At 38.4% G+C, this 25534-nt stretch overlaps 1 protein-coding gene across 13 annotated transcripts in view; it reads left to right on the top strand.

The window, feature by feature from the left end:
- Positions 1-25534, top strand: part of gramd1ba (GRAM domain containing 1Ba) — a 600767-nt gene that overhangs the window by 261059 nt on the left and 314174 nt on the right. The window contains exon 1 of one of the 13 annotated variants that reach the window (XM_072238335.1): positions 14668-14774. The exons of 10 other annotated variants lie outside the window; for them this stretch is intronic. In XM_072238335.1, coding sequence (XP_072094436.1) covers positions 14752-14774 — 23 coding nt within the window. In that variant the 5' untranslated portion in view covers positions 14668-14751. Of the gene's footprint in view, positions 1-14667; positions 14775-22868; positions 22892-25534 lie in introns of those variants that run through there. 2 more of the 13 variants (XM_072238334.1, XM_072238341.1) reach the window with 2 other exon arrangements.

Here is a 25534-nt window from a genome sequence, read left to right on the forward strand (position 1 = left end):
GTTTGCTCTGATCGTCATGCTCTTCTTGCGGTTGTATTAAAGCTAATGTAAAGTTTAACAGGTTTAAATGTCTAAAATCACCTGATTCTCACATTGATTAACATCAGGACATAAGTATGGAGATTTAAAGAAAGTTTGAAAATAAAGACAATTAATGAGAAAGAATAACCCAGCAGTTATACTTAAGGCAATTATTGTACTTGATTGCACTGCTTTATGGTGCAATTCTTAATGTTAAAAATACGATATGATTTTTTCTTTTCAAATCTTTTTATTATTATTATCCAAAATTTACGATATGATTTTTTGCCTGGGTACAAAAGTTTTATATAAAATGTATAGGATGAAGCTATAGTACAGAGCCTTTTAATGGGTCAGTTACCCTCACTGCGGAAATGTGAACTGAGGTAATTTAAATGTTTGAAATGGATATAACTGTTGTTGGACTCTAATTGAAAAATCTGCTGTTACATTTCTATTTCTGTGCAAGTTTGCGAAGTGCTAGGTTCAACATAATGGAAAGGAGAAGAGTAGTGGGTAGGGCAATTGACCGCAATGTGGTAGACTCTCTGAATTTCCCATCCATATTTGCATTTAGGACTTCCCAGCATCATCTATGTAAAAGATGTGTAAAGCTGCTGTGGGTTGATCATGGTTGTGGTAATACAGCACCTTTGCTGAGAAAAGACAAAGGAAATTACAGTTTTTAAATACAAGATTAACATTTTGTTGGACATATCTATCTAACCATTGACATCTCCTTTTCTCTTGCCAGGCTAAGAGTTTCATTCATCAGCTATTAACCCTTCACGTATGGGTTGGCAAGATCTGATGGGTGCATTATTTCTCAGTAGGGATAGAGTTAACATGAATTTGTTGTATTCACAAAGCACTGCAGCTTCCTTTAATTCCTGATGGGGTGATATTTGCAAGCACTAGTGGTCAAGATATCATTTGAATTGGTTCCTTTTTATTCACTTCTTTTAGACCATTTCTTTCTTTTTCTTGTGGTGGTAATTAATAGGCAAAGGAAAATCTGTCTTAAAGCAGCCTGTGAGAAAGCTTTTAGATTCTTCAGCCTCATGAAATGGGAGTGGAGAAATAAAATCTAGAACTTGCTCCCTATGTTAAGGGTCAAGAATTACTTTAGGAGATCAAAAGTAATCCATAAGATCTTTGCAGAATGGTGATGTGCATCAGAGCAATTTCCATTTCATTTTTTTTTACAGCAGACAGTGAGAGCAATTGTATTGGTCCTTCTTTTTGTCTGATATCAGGAGTATGAATGAGTGGTCTATCAGGCTTAGGATCTTCATAGAGCTTATAAATTTTATGTACCAGTCCACTGAGTATGTGTAAAGTTTGAAAACAAACCAGAGGCAATGGGTTCTGTTTTCTACTGAAGCTATGAATGTGTTGCTAATTTGAACTGAACCAGAGACACTTTCATACTTTGAATTGCTCCTTAGAGTGACTTTTAAAAAAGAACTGAACTTATTTTATTTTGATGCCATACAATCAGTCCTTCATTCATTTTTCCTTGGGTCTTACGCAGAATTTGAGAGTTGGCAAGGTTATGCCAGTAAACAGCATTTTGTTTTCACTTTTGAAGAAAGTTTTCCTAGCTGTTCCTACTCAGAATAAAATATTGAAGGACAATAAAGTGATATTTTGAAATATTAATAGATAAAATTATTATTAATCATATATATTTTGTTCTGTCTGTTTTATTATAAATTTTAAATTACTTGAATTTTCAGCACAAATGAAACTGCCAATGATAATTTTTGATGAGTAGGTTTTGAACAGATTGTCAACACAGATTGCGTTGGTGCTAGAAGTGCACAACCTTACTTTCAAATGACCATGTTTATATCTAAACAGTAAGCACTGAGAGGACAAATCATGAGAGTAGAGTAGAGAACCAATATTTTATATAGATATTTCAGGCATAATGGAGTGGAGGACAAAAGAGATGTGGCATTGCATTATTGATCAAGAAGACCCATCATTCCAGTAATAGCAGAGGATATCTTAGAACTATCCTTAAATGTGGCCAAAAGAAAAGGTACATTCACTTTGCTGAGAGCACTATATAGGCCTCCCAAGGGTTTGCAGCAGATCACAAAGAGATGTAAGAGGAAAATTGCTGTGACATTAAGGAATTTCTACTTTCCCAATATTAACTGGATCTCCTTAGTGTGAAAGAATGAGATGAAGCATTTTTAATGTGCATTTAACAGAGCTTTTTGTGGCAATGCACAGACAATTCTACTCAGGATGGGAAAGTGCAAGACCTAATCCTGGGGAATGAAACAGGCAAGCAGATGAAGCATGGTGTCACTGGGCAAGCACTGACCAGCACTTGATGTTTCAAAGGGCTTTGGAAGGAGGATAAATATTCTCAGGAAATCAAGGTTGATAAGGCTGAACTTGGAGTATAGTGTTCAGTTTTGGTCACCCTGATGTAAGAAAGATGCCATTAAACTGGGAATAGTGCGGAAAAGATTCATGAGGATGTTGCTGGACTTGGTTGGCGGGAGAGGTTGGGCAGGCTAAGACTTTATTCCTTAAACCATAGCAAACTGAAAGGTGATCTCATAGAGGTATATACATTATTCGGGCCATACAGCGCCTTGTGAAAGTATTTAGCTCACAATGCTTTGTTCAGTATTAAAACCAGCGATTTTGATCAATTTAATGGAGAATTTTTAATTGTGAATCACATAATCCTTTTTTCACAGTAGAGGCCAAAAAACAGGGAAATTGTAAAGCATGAAAAACTAAAAATTCATAAACTGAACTGTCAGCAGTTTAAAAGTATTCATCCGCCTTTGCTCAATACTTACTTGAACAACCTCTTGCAGGTATTACAGCGAGTAGTCTTTTTGGATAAGTCTCTATTAACTTTGCACAACGTGATGGATCAAGATTTGGCCATTGCTGCTTGTAAAATTGTTCAAGCTGTGCCAGGTTAGTTGCAGAATGGTGGTGGACAGCAGTCTTGAGGCCTTGCCTGAGATGTTCGATCGGGTTAAGGTCAGGACTTCAACTGGGCCTCTCAAGGGCATCAATTATTTCCATTTGAAGCCACTCCATGGTTTACTCTGGCAGTGTGCTTTAAGTTTTGTCCTGCTGAAAGATGAACTTCCTCCCCAGTTTAAGCTTTCTGGTAGAGGCTAGCAGATTTCTATCCAGAATCTCTGTATCTAGCAGCATTCATCTTCCTTTCAATCCTGACGAGATTTCCATTCCCTACCTCTGAAAAGTATCCCCACAGCATGATGCTATGTCCACCATTGTTTACAGTAGGGATGGTGTTACCTGGCTGATGTACAGTATTAGATTTATGCAGCATGTACTGCTTTGTGCTGAGGCCAAAGAGATCCACTTTAGTCTCATCCAACCACAACACCTTCTTTCACATCTTTACAATATCTTCCAAGTGATCTTTTGCAAAGTCTTTACGGGCATAAATATGCTTTTTTTTTAACCAGGGCTTCTTCCTTGCCACTCTTCCATAAATACCCTTCTATACAAGGCCTTTGAGATTGTGGAGTCATGAGCTTCATCTCCAGTTGCAGCCACTGACTTCTGCAGCTCACTCAGAATGACTGTTGGCATCACAGTAGCTTCTCTTACAAGTCCAGCAACTAAGTTTAGAAGGGTAGCCTGACCTGGGCAGTGTGACTGTGGTTTCATATTTTTCCCACTTTTTTACGGTTGACTACATTGAGCTCCGAGGTATGTTCAGTGCCTTTGAGGCGGTCTTGTACCCTTCTCCGGATCTGTGTTTCTCTATTATAATTTCCCTAACTTGTCTTGAATGTTCTTTTGTCTTCATTTTGGTTTGGTCTGCTGAAAACCCACTATACTGATGGACCTGACAGAGAGAGGGAGTACTTATTCTTATGAATTCATTGAAAACAGGTGATACTCCAATTTTCTACATCAACAAATTGGGTGAGTTGGTAAGGTAAAATGCAGTGTTGCCCTGTGGAAAGTCAGCGTAGTAATTACAAAAGCGATGAATACACTTCCAGTCTCACAATTTTAGTTTGCAATTGTTGACAGGCTTTGCCATTTTTCTTTTGATTTGACCTGATATACAATATTTTGTAGATTAGCACAAAAAATCCTACTTCAGTATATTTTGATTTTTGAAAATAAGACAGTAAAATGTGAAAATAATTGTGGGGACTGAATACTTTTTCAAGGCATTGTAGGTAGGATGAATGCACAGTCTTTTTCCCAACTATGGGGAATTAGATAGCATATTTTTAAGGTGAGAAGGAAAAGATTTAATAGGAACCTCAGGGGCAAAATTTCATTAAGAAGGTGATACATTAATAGAATGAGCTGCCTGAAGAATAGGTATAGAAAAGTACAGCATTAAAAAAAGAGATTTGGATAGATACGTAGATAAGAAAGGTTCAGAGGGAAATGGGCCAAATATAGGGAAATGGGACTAGCTTAGGTGGGAGTCATGATTGGATGAGGCAGTTGGGCTGAAGGGCCTGTTTCTGTGCTTTGTGACTGTACTGTGAAGTGTGTTTTCTTTCCAACCAGGTCACATGAAAAAAAAATGCTTTGCTGTCCTTAGCAGGCTTTTTCACAAACCATGCTCAAAGTTACCTCACTAAAGAATTAACACTGGGCACACAAGTGTAATAAAAGAAAATAGTAACAGTGCTTTTGCGTAAATTGTGATTAGAGGTGACATTTGAATCTCATCATATTTCAAATACTGGTGAAATAAGAAACAGTATTGCATTTCAATTAAACTATAGAAATGATACAAAGACAGTAATTTATAATCACATCCGACTGTCAGTTACAAGAAACTTGATTTATTTTAACCTAGCCACAGATAAATATTTTTTTAGAAAAAGCAAGCTGTCTACACCTTCTGAAGGTAATCATATCTGACTCCCTTTGGTCAGTAAGCTGGAGATGGTTCCTCCATATCTATTCTTCAACTGCTCATCTTCCAGTTCATGTACACGTCTGTGTCTGATGAGTAAAATCTAAGAAGGAGGCCATAAAAGATATGGCAATTCAAAAGAATCTACACCCCATTTTGCCTGTGCAGGCTCTGTAAAAACTTCTTAAAATTGCAGTTAATGCCACCAGAAACCCGTCTCAACCAATACTGCATCTATTGTTTCATGGTGGCAGATCAGTGTGACACAATGTTTGACCCATGCTTATCAGGACAGTACACATAACATTGACCTGGATCTGGAATTGGGACTCAGAGGCTTGGACTAAGCTAAACATTGCATCACAACATCTCAATACTGTTCATCCAAAGATTTTAACACAGCAAATGACTTTTTATTTAGTGGCGAAACAAAGAGTAGCTAGTAGGTTAGAGTATTTTTTGGTATATTATTTGGGAGAGAGTGCTGCTGGAAGGATAAACTAATGTTGAATATGCTATCAAATTATGTAAAATATTTTCATACTTTATTTAGCATGAGCTTCAAGGCATAGTGCTTAAAATCAATTGGAACACATTGAAATATTTTAGCTGGATATTCGAGGAAATGTCCATTTAGCAAAACCCAAAAGCATGAACGCAATGCCTTCTATGCACGCTTTGAAAGGAGGAACACAACTACAGCTGTGAAGATCCCTGCTGCACCTGATGACCCTGTGATCTCTGTCTCAGAGGCTGATGTTAGGCTGTCTTTAAAGAAAGTGAACCCTCTCAAGGCGGAAGGTCCCGATGGAGTACCTGGTAAGGCTCTGAAAACCTGTGCCAACCAACTAGCGAGAGTACTCAAGGACATTTTCAACCTCTCACTGCTACGGGCAGAAGTTCCTACTTGCTTCAAAAAGGCAACAATTGTACCAGTGCCTAAGAAGAATAATGTGGGCTGCCTTAATGACTATCGCCTGGTAGCACTCACATCGACAGTGAGAAGAATGCTTTGAGAGGTTGGTCATGACAAAACTGAGCTCCTGCCTCAGCAAGGACCTGGACCCATTGCATTTGCCTATTGCCACAATAGGTCAACGGCAGATGCAATCTCAATGGGTCTCCACACGGGTTTAGACCACCTGGACAACACAAACACCTACGTCAGGATGCCTTTCATCGACTATAGCTCAGTATTTAATACTATCATTCCCACAATCCTGATTGAGAAGTTGCAGTTCCTGGGCCTCTGTACTTCCATCTGCAATTGGATCCTCGACTTCCTAACCGGATGACTGCAATCTGTGCAGATTGGTGATAACATCTCCTCCTCGCTGACGATCAACACTGGCGCACCTCAGGGGTGTGTGCTTAGCCCACTGCTCTACTCTGTCTATACCCATGACTGTGTGGCTAGGCATAGCTCAAATACCATCTATAAATTTGCTGACGATACAACCATTGTTGGTAGAATCTCAATTGGTGACGAGAGGGTGTACAGGGATATGCCAACTAGTGGAGTGGTGCCGTAGCAACAATCTGGCATTCAACGTCATTAAGACGAAAGAGCTTATTGTGGACTTCAGGAATGGTTAGACGAAGGAATGCATACCAATCCTCTTAGAGGGATCAGAAGTGGAGAGAGTGAGCAGTTTCAAGTTTCTGGGTGTCAAGGTCTCTGAGGACATAACCTGGTCCCAATGTATCAATGTAGTTATTAATAAGGCAAGACAGAGGCTATACTGTATTAGGAGTTTGAAGAGATTTGGCATGTCACAAATACACTCAGACGTCTATAGTTGTACCATGGAGAGCATCTGACAGGCTGCATCACTGTCTGGTGTGGAGGGGCCACTGCACAGGACCAAAAGAAGCTGCAGAAGGTTGTAAATCTAGTCAGCTCCATTTTGGGTACTAGCCTACAAACTATTCAAGATATCTTCGAGGAGTGGTGTCTCAGAAAGGTAGCTTCCATTATTAAGGACCTCCAGCACCCAGGGCATGTCCTTTTCTCACTGTAACCGTCAGGTAGGAGGTACAGAAGCCTGAAGGCTCACACTCAGCGATTCAGGAACAGCTTCTTCCCCTCTGCCACCCAATTCCTAAATGGACATTGAATCTCTGGACACAACCTCACTTTTACGTATACCATAATTGATTTACTTATTATTTTTTAAATTTATTTATTATTTTTTTCTCTGCTAGATTATGTATTGCATTGAACTGCTGATGCTAAGTTAACAAATTTCACGTCACACATTGGTCGGTGATAATAAACCTGATTCTGATTTATTTTTTCTGAATTGCTGAATTAAAATGGATTTTCAAGTCATCCATGTGGTATACTAGTCAGTATTTATTTATTTAATGATACAAAGCACACTGAAGTAGCTTGCATTCACTACAATGAAAACAAGTCTGTTCATCATTTATAAAGATGGCTAATTATTGCTAATTTTGTCATTGTGTTTATGGAGCAGTACAACACAGAAACAGGCCCTTTGGCTTATAATGTTCTGCTGAGCTAATTAAACCAGTAATTAAACGCCTAACTAAACTACCTTCTGCATTGTTTGCACATCCATGCGCCTACTTCAGAGCCTCTTAAACGCTTCTCTTTTATCTGCCCCCACCACATTCCCTGGCAACATATTTCAGCTGCCCACCACTCTATGAAAAATAGTACTTGCTCTGCATATCTCCTTTTTGAACTTACCCTCTCAGCTTAAATGCATGTCCTTTAGTATTAGACATTTAGACTCTAGAAAAAAATATATAGCCTATCTATACCTCATAATCTCAGAAATTTCTATCAAGTCTCCCCCCAGCCTCCACTGTTCCATAGAATGGAACCCAAGTTTGTCAAACCTCTTCTAATAGCAGGCCTTCTAATCAAGGCAGTATCCTGGTAAACTTCTTTTGCACCCTTTCCAAAGCCTTGACATATTCCTGTAATGGGCAACCAGAAAATTATGCAATACTCCAGATGCAGATTAACCAGACTCTTATAAAAACTACATAACCTCTTTGACTCTTGTACTTTCCATTCCCAAGGATTCTGAAGTCAGTACATTTGTGAGGCCAGATGAGCACAATACCTGATCTCTGCACTTTGCAGTTCAGATTGCTAACTATTATATTGAAAGGGAATATTGACTGAATTTATGATCATAGATTTGAATATGGTTATAGGATTAGCTGTTTGTTCTTATTGCCTTCCAAGGGGGGAGGGGTGTAAGAAAGCCAAGTGGATAGGTATATAGATGTTGTACCTGTTTGGGGAGGGTAACAAATCAAGATAATATAGGGCTGGCAGGTGGTTTGGAGGTTGGAGGGAATGGAAATGGTAAACAAAGGGATACAGAAGACCAGTAGTAGTTGGAAAGGAACATAGATGTGAGTGTTGTGTGTTAATTGCAATTGGAAAAACTCAATGCTCACACCATTGAGTTGCAAATTTCCCTAGTTGAATACGAGGTGTCATTCTTTTGGTTTGTATTTAGCCTCGCCGTGGCAGTGGAGGAGGCTGAGGACAGACATATTAGTATGGGATTGGAGTGCGGAGTTCATATGATATGCATCCAGAATATCAGGAATTCTCTTCCTAAACGTCGCCACCTCAATGTCTCTATTATTATCAGATGGCCTTTAAAACCTACCCCTTTGGTCATCACTTTAGTCATTGGTGTCTAATGCTGTCTGATAATGCTCCATTGAACAACTTGAGACATTTTCTTATGTTTGCAGTCCTCTGCAAATGTCACTTATGGAACAAATGTAATATTACTTGATAGAGTTGATGGCAGTTAAATATAATATAAATTAGAGTGGGATTTGAATCATATTGGGGCAGACCACACAAGGAAGGAATATTTTCTTAAGAGACAGTATTACTGAACTTGCTAGTTTCTTTCATTTTAAGCTGTTAAATGTATTGAAAATACTTTGCTATAATTGGTAATGCTAATTTTCCATTGTTTAGAAAGCAATGGGATAATGAATTGAGTTTATAAACAAACTCTTGTGAATTCTGTGAATCGCTAGTTTTATCAGTAAGAAACTGCAGAAATTGCAATCAAACATTTTGTTTGTTGATCCTATTAAACTGACATTACTAGGACTACTTCCTTAGAATTGAATATTTAGTCTCCTGGGGTTTCTATTGGCCTCAAGATGGAGAATATTGGAAATTATTTATTCAGTCATGATTAGCAAACAGTGATTGGAACCAATATTCATGATTGTTCATTGTCATTCTTGAGTATTCAAATGTACAGGGAAACAAAATGATTCCCTGTACATTGATGAAGGAAGGGTAGTAGATGTAGTATATATGGATTTCAGCAAGGCATTTGATAAGGTACCCCATGCAAGGCTTATTGAGAAAGTAAAGAGGCATGGGATCCAAGAGGACATTGCTTTGTGGATCCAGAACTGGCTTGACCACAGAAGGCAAAGGGTGGTTGTAGATGGGTCATATTCTGCATGGAGGTCAGTCAACAGTGGGGTGCCTTAGGGATCTGTTCTGGGACTCTTACTGTTCATGATTTTTATAAATGACCTGGATGAGGAAGTGGAGGGATGGGTTAGTAAGTTTGCTGATGACACAAAGGTTGGAGGTGTTGTGGATAGTGTGGAGGGCTGTCAGCGGATACAGCGGGAAATTGATAGGATGCAAAACTGGGTTAAGAAGTAGAAGATGGAGTTCAACCCAGATAAGTGTGAAGTGGTTCATTTTGGTAGGCCAAGTATGATGGCAGAATATAGTATTAATGGTAAGACTCTTAGCAGTGTGGAGGATCAGAGGGATCTTGGGGTCCGAGTCCATAGGACGCTGAAAGCAGCTGCGCAGGTTGACTCTGTGGTTAAGAAGGCGTACAGTGTATTGGCCTTCATCAATCATGGAATTGAATTTAGGAGCTGAGAGGTAATGTTGCAGCTATATAGGACCCTGGTCAGACCCCACTCGGAGTACTGTGCTCAGTTCTGGTCGCCTCACTACAGGAAGGATGTGAAAACCATAGAAAGGATGCAGAGTTTGTTCAACTTCTCCTTCTAATTCATAGTCACTAATTGAAATAGTATCCTGCTCAATCTCTTCTGCATCCTTTCCAGAGCCTCCAAATCTATTCTTCACTGACAACCAGAATTGTGCAGAATTTGCATCTTTCTCACTTCAGAGCAGAAAATCTAGAATAAATGGTCACTGCAATAATATGGGCATGTTGGTGACGCAAGATGTTCAAAGGTTCATTTATTATTGGAGTGTATAACTCTGAAATTCTTCAATTCTCCAGGTAGTCATGAAACCAAGAAAGAAAAAAAAGGCAGCACAATCATCAACCCCCAAATCCCACCTCCCCGCAAAAAAAATGAACAAAAATGGAACAGGCACATCAACACCCAAATCTTTCCCCCCACACAGAAAAATGATCAAAAATGGGGCAGGCGCATCGACCCCCTAAATCCCTCCTCCCGCAGAAAAAAATGAACAAAATAGATCAGGCACATCAACCTCCAAATCCCTCCTCCTGCATAAAGACTGAGCAAAACGAATCAGGCACATCAACCACCCCCCAAAAAAAATGAAAAGATCGGGCAAAAAAACCACAATATAAAAACTATAAGACTGAAAAATAGAGTCTCTAGTCCCAAGTCCCCATCCAAAGTGCAGAAAAAAGCTGGACAATACTCTCCGGGTCTGGGCGCAGCAGCAGGCTGTCCCATGTCCGGCATAGAACAACTGATTAAAAGAAGGCAGCCGGCGCTCAACTTCTGCACTTGCTTCGATGCTTCAGTCTCCCTCGTTACTTTAATCGGCGAGCAATGGGAGCTTTAATCGACAAAATGGAGCCAAACATCAGCTTGCACCCCATCCTGCAGCCTGCCTGCTATGAGGTTCGCACATGCTGCCTCCCGTAATCCTCTCAGAGACTGCAGAGCGCTGGAACACCCATGCAATCTCCAAACTTCCGCATTCCCTCACCACGAGGTTCGCTCACGCTGCATTTGCCTCCTGGAATTCTCTTGGAGACTGCAGAACGCTGAAGCACCCAAATGATCTCCAAACAGCAAAACACAGCCTCCAACAGTTCCAGAATCACATTCAAGATGAGAAACAAACATAAAAGACATTAAAGAAATGAAAAACGTGGTTTCATAATCTATCCAGAAGATGTTGACCAAAGGAGTGTTGTACGCAGTCGCCATCTTGACTGGAAGGAAGATGTTAAACTGAGGCTGCCTTCCTGAATTGATTGGAAACATCAGATGGTTAGTAGGGAATTTTCTCAGCAAGTATTTAGCCATTAGCCTGAATCATTGGTTTATATTTTACAGTGGCTCTCACAGGAGAAAATATAGTGCCCACAATGATCAGATGATTTATTTGTAATGGCTTTCCCCTTTCTTGAAATCAGTTGTTGTCAGTCACCAGATTTAGAAACTTTCTGCAGTGATTTGCACTGCAGTGATCTGCAGTGAAGAATTCTCACAAATTTCAAATTTCAAAAGAAAGTACATAATTTTTAACTGATATTTTAAGTATGCTCAGAAATGTGAAATATTTGAGCATGCACATAGGATTAGATAGAAGCTGAACTATTATAAGCTTTGCAACATAAAAATGATTTTTCACTATATAGACACAAAGAAATTTGAACTAATAATTTCAGTAAATAACAATTTACATATACTCAAAGACACGTAAACTTTAGTCTCAACACATTGTGGAAGTTGGTCATATTGGGAGTTCCCATGCCAAGGCAACTTGCACCTATGGGTTTAATAGGAATTAGGGAGCGGGAGCTTAGGGATGATGATTGAAGAGAATCAGAATTACATTAATATCACTGGCATATGTTAAATTTGTTAACTTTGTGGCAGCAGTACAATGCAATACATAATAGAAGAAAAAAACTTGTCAATTACAATAAATATGCATACAGTTCCAAGAAAAGTTTGTGAACCCTTTGCAATTACATGGTTTTCTGCATTAATTACTCATAAAATGTGGTCTGATCTTCACCTAAGATGTTTCAATCACACACTCACTTTAATTGATACACAAGTAAAGCTTTAATCGGCGAAATGGAGTCAAACATTGGCTTGCACCCTGTCTTGCAGCCTGCCCACCAGGAGATTCACGCATGCTGCCTTCATCTTAGTATAGGAGGGAGATTGAAAACCTGGCTGAGTGATGCCATAACAATAGCTTTTTACTCAATGTCAGCAAGATCAAGGAGCTGATTATTGACTTCAGGAGGAGGAAAATAACGGTCTGTGAGCCAGTCCTCATCGGAGGATCAGAGGTGCAGAGAGTCAGCAACTACAAATTCCTATGTGTTATTATTTCAGAGGGCCTGTCCTGCGCCCAGCATGTAAGTGCAATTACAAAGGAAGCATGGAGTTTGTGAAAATTTGGCATGACATCTAAAACTTTGACAGACTTTTATAGATACGTGTTGAAGAGTATATTGACTGGCTGCAACACAGCCTGGTATGGAAACACCAATGCCCTTGAATGGAAAATATTACAATAAGTAGGATATGGCCCACCATTAAGTGCACAGAGCATTGTTCCAGGAAACCAGCATCCATCATCAGGGTTCCCCGTCACCCAGGTCATTCTTTCCTCTCATGACTGCTATCAGGAAGAAAGGTACAGGAGTCCCAGAACTCTCACTACCAGGTTCAGGAACAGTTGTTACCCCTCAGCCATCAGGGTCTTGAACCAAAGGGGATAACTTCACTGAATTTCATTGCCCCATTACCGAACTGTCCCCATAACCTATGGAGTCACTTTTAAGGACTCTTCATCTCATGTTCTCAATATTTGTTGCTTGCTTATTATTATTTATTTTCTTGTATTTGCACAGTTTATTTTTGCACGTTGGTTGAATGCCCAGTTGGTGTGGACTTCCATTGAGTTTATTATTGTTATTATTTTACTATAGATTTATTGAGTATGCTCGCAGGAAAATGAATATCAGGGTTCTATATGGTGACAAATGTGTACGTTGATGAGAATAATAAGCAATAGATATTCTCTCCCTCTCCCTTGCCTCCTCTCCCCCTCTCCTCCACTCCTCCCCCCCCTCCTCCTTTCACAGAAAGAACACATACAACTGTACCAGCACTATCACTAGAAAGCACTAGAGATTAGGATTGAATCTGAGTCTTTGGATCTGTGAGATAGCAGTGTTTCTAATTGCACCACTGTACTGTTCACCTCAGTGAGGAAATCTTCACCTTTTATTTTGTAGCTTCCTCTTGATGGCTTGGAATTCAATATGTGCAATGGTAGGACACACATACAGTCATTCTGTGCAACACCTGATATACCAGTGTAATGTTTCAATAATCAGTCGCAGCTTATTCACCTTACTAAAATAGGCCATGTTCCTGTTTATAAACATGAGATGATCTGAAGTTTTGCTGTCAGTGTCTTAACTTGCTCCATTACTATTTAGCCTTGATGTCTATCCTTGCTGACCTAAATAAGAGTTTTAAAATTCTTATTTATGGCCTTGTACACCCTATCTTTGAAATCTAAGCATCCTGCTTATAGAGTCACTCTTCCAGTTCTGGTGTCCTCATCATCCATGAATGTAAATGCGACACTAATGGCAGCTATAATTTCACATGTCAAACCCTAAACTCTGAAATTTGCATTAAATATTGATAGCCCAGTATCTCTCTTTCCCCCTGAAGTTAATCTCTCAAAACCCACTGTTTTGATTGTGATTTAAAGTATTTGCTCCAATATGTGGTTTGGTGGTGACACTTCATTTGATGTTATTTCATTAAAATGACGTGGACGTTTTTTAAAGTTTAAGTCATTATGTAAATACTAATTGTTATTGAAGTACACAATGGGCACCATGGTGGCATAGCAGCGTGATGCTAATACAGCTCGGGGCATTTCGGCGTTCAGTTCCGGTGCCGTCCGTAAGGAATTTGTACGTTCTCTCTGTGAGTGTGTGAGTTTCCTTCAGGTGCTTCAGTTTCCTCCCACAGTCTAAAGATGTACTGGTTAGTAGGTTAATTGGCTATTGTAAATTGTCCTGTGATTAGGCTAGTGTTAATAGGTGGGTTGCTGGGTGGTATGGCTCATTGGGTCAGCAGGGCCTGTTTGGCACTGTATCTCTAAATTAATGGCAATGTACTGTACTGGAGGAATTGTTTATTGCTGCAATCTTCCAAGTAGCAGAATCAGTTTTTCACTGCAGGCTATTGTGAAAACTAGCCTTAAGAAAACAGCCGGTGTCAAAGAATCACCTCTTTTACAATTATTTATTTAGTTTTTTTTATTCTACTGTATTTGAAACTTGAGAAATATATTCTAAAGTAGAAGTCCATTGTTAATTAATGCTATCAAAAAGTGCACAGTAAATGCCATCATCTCTGAATTGTAATAATTTTACCACATGTTGTAAAGTGGTTGTGTTTATTATAGAAGACACATGTTCAGAACCTGAAGTTTAACTTTTCAGAATCACATTCTCACTTTTGCAATTTTCACAGTATGTGCACAAAACATGATATTAATGGAAAATTATCCCTTCAACTATTAACTGTAACTTTACTTTTCCCCTTACCTTTGATCCCATAGACAGTTATAGATATAACAGGATTTAGCTGGTACAGTGCAATTTAAAGTCTGCGTGACTAAGAGGAATGCGGGACTCTTGAATGCAGTTTTTAGATTTTAGTTAATAAGTAGTGCCTTACGGGTTTAATACTTAAGCCACTTTGGTCAGTTGTTCCAGTATTATAGTGCTATCTCATCTTGCTGGAACTCCCATGCAGTAGGAAATGTGAAATTTATGTATGGTGTGACTGAATACAGGTAACAAAATTGTCATTGAAACTTCTACACCAGGAAAGATAAAACTACACATTTTCATTTCAACCTAGTCAAAGCTGTTATTGTGCTTTGGCTTTCTTAAATGGTTAATAACTTGTGGATGATAAATCAGAATAGGATGAATCTAATACTAGATGCAATTTTTCTTTGAAACCTGCTTAACTGCGGTTGATCCTTAATGTAAAATGTGAGTGTAAGTAAGAATTTAATATATATAATATATAAACGATTTTTTGTTCAGACTGATGAGTCAAATGTCATGTTGTGCATACATACTTTACAAACATTCTTAAAGGAAAGTGTACGTACTTTCTTTATTTTGAAGATAAATTTAAGTATAATCTTGGATTATATGTCCCTAAAAAGATGAATTTGTTACCTCAAGTGTTCTAAATATGTATTGTGATGGCATTATTAAACAATTCAGAATTAATCAGCAGGTAAAGAAGTGTCCCTTTAATTAATGTGGTTTAGTAGCAATTTAATTGTTAGAAATTTGGGTATATAGTTTGGTAGCCAGTTATTTTGTTCAAATTTATATCTTTTGTCTTGTAGCTTACTGTTTTGGGTGTTTCAAGCAATGCGAATGTGCTGCTGTGTGTGTGTGTGTGTGTGTGTGTGCAAGCAAGAAAAAACAACCAGGTTTTAGCCATATGCTCCTTTTTTTAGTTTTTTATTTCAAAGAAGTACTTCATTCAGTAATGATAAATTTACTATAAAAAGCAACATTTTATGATAATTAAAGCTTATATTGATATGGATGCAAATCAAAACTCAATAATAATTTCTAGCACTGAAGTCATGGTGTCAAGTCACAGCAGATGTGATAGAGTTACTGCCTTAAAATCATTTGCCATTATTTGTTTGGAATATTCTATATGATGCTAGTTTTTAAATAAACAAATTTCATTTTATAGTGCTGTGGAATGGAGTGTGACAACATTGTGAAGGAGGTGCTGTGGGCCATGAAGTTATATTGTTTAATATCTCTGATTCCTCAAGTTATTAACTTGTTTATCAGTTAGTTATCTGGGATTGAAATGCAAAAATATTATTTCACAAAGATGTTATAGAAAATTTTGTGAAATAAGTGTCATTTGTCAACATATAAAATGGAAAAATAATTTGAAGGAAAGTAATTTTATAATGACAATTTTACTAAAATCAGAAGTAGAATAACATTGGGGAAATGAAGATTAATGTATGATCAGAAATTTTAAAATGAAAAGAACAAAATGCAAGTTCATTTGATTTGTCGGCATAATTCAATAATGTGAGTGAAGTCAAAATAAATCTGTGATTCAGAGACCTGAGAAGATTCAAATGGATCAGTTGGAAAATGAGAAACTGGGTAGTTGTGAAGACAGCATGTAACCAGAATGCAGAAACTTCTAGTTTTCTGGTACTTTGTTTATAAATTCATAAGGCAGAAGCTCAACTTTCAGATCATTGCCAATGAAGCTGTCCAGTCTCCCTCTGCCTCTATACAGAATATTTCTGGCCTCTGTTTGATGAATGGGCGTTGATTGACATTGCACCAGTTTTTCTCCCTTCCTTTTCAGGCATATTATTTCACTTAGGTGGATCGAATCACTCTTCTAAACTGCTGATACTGCTGTTTTGTTGCTGACTGCAGTTGTGCATTTCTTCCGTTACGAAATAGTGATAAAGAGTGAGGTGAAAATTTAATACACTATTTACTAACAGCAAGCTAACTTGAGTAATGGGATATCTTGAAACTCAACCTTAACACTTAATTTTCATGACTTAGTTCTCAACAAAATATCATGGGTCATCCCTTGTCCTAATCATAATTCTGAGTAAAGTATAGCTACAATACCCCAATGTTACTTTTATTTATTTGTTCTAATTCTGATGCGTCTTCCTTATATATTATATACCTTCCCAACAAATGCCAAACAGAATTCTCTGCAGCTGTGTTAACAGCATTCCAGTGATGTGTAAAATAAAGGCTGCATTTATACTTAAAACATTTTCCCTCAGAGATTACAGTGAAGTGTCATGCCATAAAGAGGTTGCAGTTTCTCTTAAAGACTGTAAGGAATGTTTGTTTAATCTGTCGTCTTTCATGAACAATTTAACTTGTAAATGCAAAGATTAAATTTCCTAGATGAAAGCATGAATAAATGGTTCAGAATATGTGGCTCTTAATTTCCTCGGCCATAATTACTGACAAAATAGTCATATCTGTTCTCATTTTCTGGTCTGTCACAAGACCATTCTGGGTGTGCACTTGAAAGTTGTTGCAAACAGGTATTACAGGGACCTCAGTGGATATATAAAAATGAATTTAAAATAACTGTGTAGATTGAATGGCATGATAGAAGAAATGTGTTGTTTCTGTTACAACTCGGAATTAATAATGTTCTTTGGTTAGAATCCATATTCTTAACAAGAACTGTAATTTGATTAATATTAAAAAAAGGCAATTAGTTGACTAAACCTAATCGATCAACAGCAAAATGTATTTCAATGCAAGGAAGAGTTTCTGTTCTAATGTGATTTAACCTTAAACAAACATTAAGTACACTTCTGTATTTTTGTGGAGGCTAAATTTTAATCCAGTTTGCACAATGAAAGCATACAAATAAGAGACTTTAATGAGACTGATGCAGATGAACATTGATTAAGCAAAATCACCTTACTTGCAACAAAAATGTTCCATTTACCGGTGAAAGATCATCATTAATGATTTAGAAATGATTCTAGTTTCAAATTACATTTCCCAGCATGTATACCTGTCCTACCAGCTAAAGTCATTTTCTGAAATTGTTTGTTATAAGACTGACTAATTGAAGATCTCCTTTGATTAATATTAGAAGTATCTAAAGGATGACATGTGTGAAACATTTTTGTAATCTCATAAGTATCCAGATGCACTACTTTGTAGTCACAGTGAAGGTATTTTTGCAAATTTTGCATTAATCTTAAAAGATTCTTTGATGTTAGCTTTTGATAACTATTATTGCCTTGAAATTTGGCCATATAGGATTTTTTAAAGAACTTTAGAAAATGAGAAATAGAAAGAGTTGGCATTGAAGTCCTTTAATCCTGATTCTTTCAATAAGATTGAGGCAGAGCTGATCATTGTCCTCAAACCCATTTTCCTTCCTGATAAGTATAGAGCTGCAGAATGGTTAAGTTATGAGGCTGAGAAATAGTCATAGAAGTCATAGAATCACAGAAAAATACAGCACACAAACAGGCCCTTCAGCCCATCTAATCTGTGCAGAACCATTTAAACTGCCTTCTCCCATCGACCTGCACTGGGCCCATAGCCCTCCATACCCCTACCATCCATGTACCCCTCATAATCTTGTATACCTCTATCAAATCTCTTCTCAATCTTCTATGTTCCAAGGAATGAAGTCCAAACTTATTCAATCTTTCCTTATAACACAGGTCCTACATACCCGACAACATCCTTGTAAATGTTCAGTATACTCTTCAACCTTATTTATACCTTTCTGTAGGTCGGTGACCAAAACTGCACACATCATCATCATCATCATCAGGTGCCATGCCCAGTTTGAGCTTTGACTGCCATGGCCCACACACTCCTGTTTTGGGTCAAGTGGATCAATTCATTGGTATTCATTTTCAGTTCTCTGGCTGCTGGCTCCATCATCATTTGTCTTTGCTTTCCTCTTGTTTTCTTCCCTTCAATCTTTCCTATAATTGCTGTGCATTCCAACTCCTCTTTCCTAATCACACGTCCAATGAAGTTGCGTTGCCTTTTCGTGATCTCATACATTATTTCTCTTTTTGTGCTTGCTCTGTTCATGACATCCTCATTGAATATTCGTTTCGTCCATGTTGTTCTTTGCATCCTCCTCAAAAACCACATCTCTGCTGCTTCAATTCGTTTCCTCATGTTACTAGATATTGTCCAACATTCTGAGCCATATAACGTAACTGGATAAACGTAACATTTCAGTACTCTGAGGCGGGTTGTCATGCTTAGTTTAGTGTTGGTCAGTAAAGGTGTCTTTTGCCATCCCTATTCTTCATTTGATGTCCATGTCACACCTGCCATCTGATGTCACCCAGCTTCCTAAGTAGCAAAAGTTCTGTACTTGTTTTATGTCGTCCCTGATTATTTTCAGCCTGCAGATAGGATTTTCCTTCTTTTTGGATATCACCATGCATTCTGTCTTTTTGCAATTGATAGATAGACCCATTTTTGCACTTTCTTCAAGAACTATATCAATTGGGTTTTGTAGTTCTTCCTCCGTACTTGCAATTAACACAGTGTCATCCGCATATCTGAAATTATTGATGTTTTCACCGCCAACTTTGATTCCCAAGACGTCTCTTATTTTTTATAATATTGTTTCACTGTACGCATTAAACAAATCAGGAGAGCAAACACGCCCTTGTCTAACGCCTCTCTTGATTTTCGTAAACTGACTCACTTCTCCACCTATTCTTACAGCGGCAGTTTGTTCCCAGTACAGATTTCTGATAAGGCGGAGGACTTTCGAATCTAGATCTAGAGTTTCCTGTAATTTTTTTTATTTCCTGTCATAAAAACTGCACACAGTACTCCAAATTAGGCCTCACCAAGGTCTTATACAAACTCAACATAACATCGCTCTCCTATACTCAATACTTTGATTTATAAATGTTGGAATACGGAATGTTGTTCTGGGATAGATGATTGCATTGGAAAAGTCAGCGGAGATTTACCAGGACATTGCTCGGAATGGAATCAGTAATGAAGAAATACTGGATAGACTAGGTTTAGTTTGCTTAGAGTGAAAGCTGAGAGGGACCTAATATATACAACATTATAAGGGATATAGATGGGGTGGATAGTGAAAAACTTCTCCCCATATTGGAAATATCTAAAATCAGAGGGCAAGAATTTAAGGAGGCTAGTAGGAGAATTACAGATCTTGGGAATTTTTGTTTTTTTACTGAGAGAGTGAAGCGCACTTGCTCAGATTATGATGAAGAAAGGTACTTTTATAACATTTAAAAATGTCTGGACAAGCATTTAGGTTGCCAAGAAATAGACATGGTAAATGTGATTTGTATAAATTATCGACATGGACATGTTTCTGTGCTGTATCGCTACATAACTTTAAAAACTGAAATCTTGGAACTACTCAGCAGGCCAGGAAGCATTTATGCAGAGAAAAATGGTGTTAGCATTCTTGACCAATGACCTCTCATCAGATTGAATATACATAAGTTACAAATCAGGATGTTTTGAGTAGCAGAGGAGGAAAAGGTGTGAAGAGAACAGATTTGTTCTTCACAATGTGCATGATAAGAACCTAGCAGTTTCAGTGGTTGTTTTGCTGACCACCCCTGCACAGATTGCAAGGGAGACCCTGAGCTTCCAGTTGTTGATCTCGTTCTTTCTTTCTTTCTTCAATTTCCATTGTGATATTTCTGTTTTTGACCTCTTATTACATTTCAATGAAGCTTAATGTAAACTTGAGGAATAGCACCTCATCTTCCAATAATAGCATATGATAGCTCTCAGGATTCAGTAGGACTTTCTGGTCATTATTAGAACTTGCCAGTTTTGTTGAAATGTCATCAAGCTGTGTTGTTAAGTTTTCTCTCTTCACAGAAGCTACCTAACCAGTTGGTATTTCCAATATAACCTTTAATTTCAGATTTCTAGCAAATGCACTACTTGTATTTCATAGTTGCAGCAGCATTGATTTCTATTTTCTTTCGTGTGCTCGTCATCTCCTTGTATCCTCTGTCAGATCAGCTGATTAACAAGCCTTCACCATCCTATCTCTGTATCTACATCATTTGTGTTAATCAGTTTCTCTTTGTCTCCACTCTTTCACAGACATAACCCTCACCCCATCCACCCGTCACCTTAACAGGAATAGAGTTCCCTTTATCCTTACCTAGTACCCCATGAGCTTCCGCGTCCAGCTCATCATTCTCCGCAACTTCTGCCATCTTCAACTGGATCTTACTGCCAAGCACATCTTTACATTTCTCCCCCTCCTCCTTTTCTCCTTCTCCATGCCCCATTCTGGCCTTCCTCTTACCCATTCTCTTCTTCTCACCTGCCTTTCATCCTGTTCTAGTGTCCCTCCTCCCTCCCTTTCTCCCATGGTCAACTCTCCTCTCCTATCAGATTCCTTCTCCTTCAGCCCTTTATCTTTACCAACTACTGTATCATCTCCCTGCTTCTCACTTCATCCTCTCTCCCCCACCCACCTATCCCTCTCCCTTACCTGGCTTCACCTATCATTTTTCAACAAACTCCTTCCCTTCCCCCTGCTTCATATTCTGGCTTTTTCCCCTTTCCTTTCCAGTCCTGATGCAGGGTCGGTGCAAAATGTTGATTTTTTATTACTCTCCTTAGGTGCTGCTTGACCTGTTGAGTTCCTGCAGCATTTTGTCTGTGTTACTCTGGATTTACAGCATCTGCAGAATCTCTTACGTTTATAAAATTGATTTGATTTTTCTTTCCATAGATGCTTCATGATCTGAATATTTCCAGCATTTTCTCTTTTTATTAAGTTTCCTAGCATCCTCAGTTTTTAATTTTACTTTTGCTTGCTTTTCCATTCATCTAGAGCAGATTCAAGTCCCACTATAGCATTTGGGGAATTTGAATTCAAGTAATTAAATGCAACTAGAATTTTAATAGCTGAAGTTACTTGCAATAATAGTAACAGTGAAATTAATGGTTCGTTGTAAAAACACTTAAGGTTCATTGATGTATTCCAAGGGAGGAAATCTGCTATGTTTATCTTGTTTGCCCTATTTTTGACTCTGACTCCCCCCACCCCCAATGTGGTTGACTAAGTGTTCCTTAGTCTCGAAGCTATCCAGGCATGGTTGATAAATGCCTATCAGCCCGGGGATATCCACGTCTGTGGATGAATAAATAAATATAAACCTTTCTTGATTTTTCTCTCATGTAGTGTCTCAGAGTGCCTTAGTAATGTTAGTGGTGAGATCCTCAACGTGCAGTTCCAATGACTGCACTGCTTGGTGCTCGATAGTGTGCAAAATGAGGGTTTGATACTTCAATTTCCTTCCTTGTCTTATCATCAGGCAGTCTCAGCTTTTGTTTAGAGCTCTCCAGCAGGATGAGTAGACACTGCAACTAGAGAACCATTTGATAGTAAATGTCAGAGGAGGAGAATGGTGGCAGATGGTGGTGAAGAAAGGACCTCTCTGAATATATTGATTGGGGCCAACTGATTGCTCCAAGCTTCTCTGCAGAGCCCCATTCCAGCAATTTATGCCCAGACAGCAAAAAAAAAGGGGAGAAGGAGGATCTGGTCCTATGCCAGGAGGCTAGTGAGACTCCAATGCACACTTCATCTGCAGCAGGCCTCAACCAGAGGCATTTTTGAAAGCCGCAAACATGTGCAATTAAACTTGCAAAAAGGTGATCGTGATAGCTGACCAGCTTCCAGTGAAGGACAGAAGATTTCGTTGGCACTTACACAATGAAGAAGTTAATTTTTAACTTAAAATATTCTCTACACCTCCAAGCCAAAAAACCTGAGTAAGAATGAACCACCATGATAGCTTCAGTGGTATCTCTGGTCATGAAGATTATTCAGCATATCCAGAGGAATCCTACGGTGCATTTACATGTTTTCATGTCACAAGAAGTGCTCTGTTTGAAGTCTCCACACTGACATGGGAGTACCATCCATGCACTTTGTGGAGCCCTTTGACTATATTTGCGGGCTGTTTTGGAAATGTTGGGTATTGTGTAGAACTGAATAATGTGCCATTACGTTTTTAAAGTGTGGAAAAAAAACCAAAAGAACAAAAAATAAAGGGTAATATGTGAATGACATATGTCATTATGTCACCACATCATAAGTGCACGCCTTGCTAAAGTAAAACAAAATTAAGACGTGCATCTCTTGGCTCTGTGTTTTTCTTTGAATTAGTTTTATGTTTTGGAGTTACAAAACATAACAGTGGTGACAAGAAAGTTTTAAATGATCCAGAGATGACTATCTATCTGTTGAAGCACATTGAGGTGTTTAAGTTTTTTTAAAAAGTGCAACAAGACAACCAAGTTAAAAAGCCAAGGTGTGAAAACAGAAAAACTCATGGGTTCATAAACAGTGAGTACCGGATGAAAATAATAATAATTTTTATTTTTTTAAAAAGCAGAAATGGCTAGCTACACCGGAAAGATAGACATATTCAATTGCCCAAAAGTTAACTGGATATTGTGTACTGAGTGATTTGAGCAGTGTTTTGAAGCAAATTAAATAGCCAGTGAAAAGCGAATGCCAGTTTTGCTGAGTGCAATGGGTGGAAAGCATACAGTTTGCTTCAAAGTTTAACTGCTCGAACTAAAGCAGGTGAAATTAACTTTGCTGTTATCGTGAAAGTAATGTGGGAACATTTAAAACCGAAACCATTGTTGATTGCAGAATGCTTTGTTTCTTAAGTGGTATCAAAAGGAAGGGGAGTCCATTTCAACATATGTGGCTGAATTGAAGAGATTGTCTGAGCATTGTCGGTTCGATAATGGGCTAAATGATGCTATGAGAGATCATTTAGTTTATTGAATCCTACAAGAAAGCATTCAAAAACTGCTCTTAACTGAAGCACAATGCCCATTTAAAAGAGCATTTGAAATCGATGTATTAATGGAAACTGCAGTCAGAGACGCAATTGAGTTGCAGTCAGGAATTATTGTGAGTGTGAACTAAATTGAAATGACTGAACAGAAACCTGCCTGCCCAAACAAATTATGTTACTGTTGTAAGAGGTGCTCACATACACTAGAACACTGTAGGTTTAAAGGTGAAACTTGCAGAAAATGCAACAAAGTAGAACACATGCAAAGTATATCGGACAGACAAAAGCAAAATGGACTGCACAGGGAAGAGATAAAGATAAAAAGTCAAGTTGCAGTTTCAAAAGAGCATCAAAAATCTGATAATGATGAGAATGACTCAGGACTGAGTAGCCTTGAGATTTACATGTGAAAAATAACAGGAGACGAGCAATATTGTGTACACCAAAAGTGAACAGCAAATTAATTAAAATGGAATTGGATACTGGCTTGGCTGTTTCAGTCATTCCATAAAATTAGTTTGAACAGCATTACAACTAAACTGAAGTCTGAAGTTTTCCAGCTATTAACTTGTACTGGCGAAAAAATAACTCTTATGGAACTGACATTTGTAACAGTGAAATACAATAACCAACAAGCCACATTGCATTTGTTTTTGGTAAACACAGGAGGGCCAGCATTAGGGGGGGTGTGATTGGCTGAGATAACTACAGCTTGATTGGAGATCCATTCACCATTTGCACGCCATGTCCCCTGCAATAGTCATCTGAAAATGAATTAAGAAATGTATTGGAGATGCCACAGCAGTGTTCAGCGATGGTATTTGAAATTATGGCATTTGAAAACTCAAATATATCAAGGGTAAAATGCTGTTAAGTGAAAATGCCACATGTAAGTTTTACAAAGCTGGTCCAATTCCTTACACCATCTGTGATAAAGTAGCCAATGAGGTAGATCGCATGGAGGCTGAAGGAATTCTTCAGTGGAGACCATGGGCAACACAGTGGTCCCAGTAGCCAAGAAGAATGACTCTGACAGGATCTGTAGTGATTTTAAGGTCATCATCAACCCAGTACTGAAAGTAGATCGCTGCCCTCTGCCGAGGGTAGAGGATATCTTTGCCCCCTTTCTGAAGAGAAACATTTCAACAAAGTGCCCTTAGCTGAGGCTTACCTTTAGACAGAGATGGAATAAGGATCCAAAGTGTATCTCACCATAAACACTTGCACAGTGCTTTATCGCTAAATGGGCTCATTTTTGGAGTAGCGTCTGCACCTACACTTTGGCAGAAAGCTGTAGATCTGGTGCTGCAAGGCTGCCCAGACACTAGGTGACGACATCATTGTTATCTGTAAGAATGTCAAGGAACATCTCCAAAGTCTCAAGATAATGTTAAAAAGATTAGAAGATTTTGGGCTCAGAGCACGACGCATCAAGTGTGAATTCTTTAAACCACGCATCACTTACTGAGGTCACACCATTGTTGCACAAGGTTTAAATATATGTGCTAAGAAAATTCAAGCAGTGGTGGATGCCCCACGGGCAAAGGACATATCACAGTTGTCCTTTTTAGGATTTGTCAATTACTATAACAGGATCCTGCTAAACATAGCTACTGTGCTCTATCCCTTGGACTCATTACTAACAGATCAGGATGAAATGGCAATGGACAAAGCAGCGTGACGTGGCTTTCCCAAAGGTAAAGGAAATGAAGTCAGACACTGCACTCACACATTATCCTCATCATGCACTGAAGTTTGCCTGTAATGCCTTGCCTTATGGTATAGGTGCAGTCATATCACATGTGAATGAATGAACACCCCATAGCCTTTCATCATGTTCACTTACCGCTGCAGAGAAAAATTATACAAAGATTGACTGAGAGGCCTTGAGTGTGCCTTGAAGTGTAAAACGTTTCAATACCTGTATGGGAGAGAGTTTACCCTCATTACTGATAGTCAACCACTAGTGTCCATTTTCAAACCACAGAACGATGCTCCACTAACAGCAGCAGCACAAATGCAGGGATGGGCTCTTTTTCTTGGAGGACACAATTAGAAGATTGAATTCAAGAGGACAACTAATCATGGAAATGCTTGATGGACTTAACCTTAGAAAAGGAAATGCCTGAATAATTTACAAAAGAGGGCACTCCTCTTAACCTATTCTCTCAAAAGCA

Source organism: Mobula birostris, chromosome 20 (genome assembly GCF_030028105.1).
Source record: "Mobula birostris isolate sMobBir1 chromosome 20, sMobBir1.hap1, whole genome shotgun sequence".
Lineage (NCBI taxonomy): Eukaryota > Metazoa > Chordata > Chondrichthyes > Myliobatiformes > Myliobatidae > Mobula > Mobula birostris.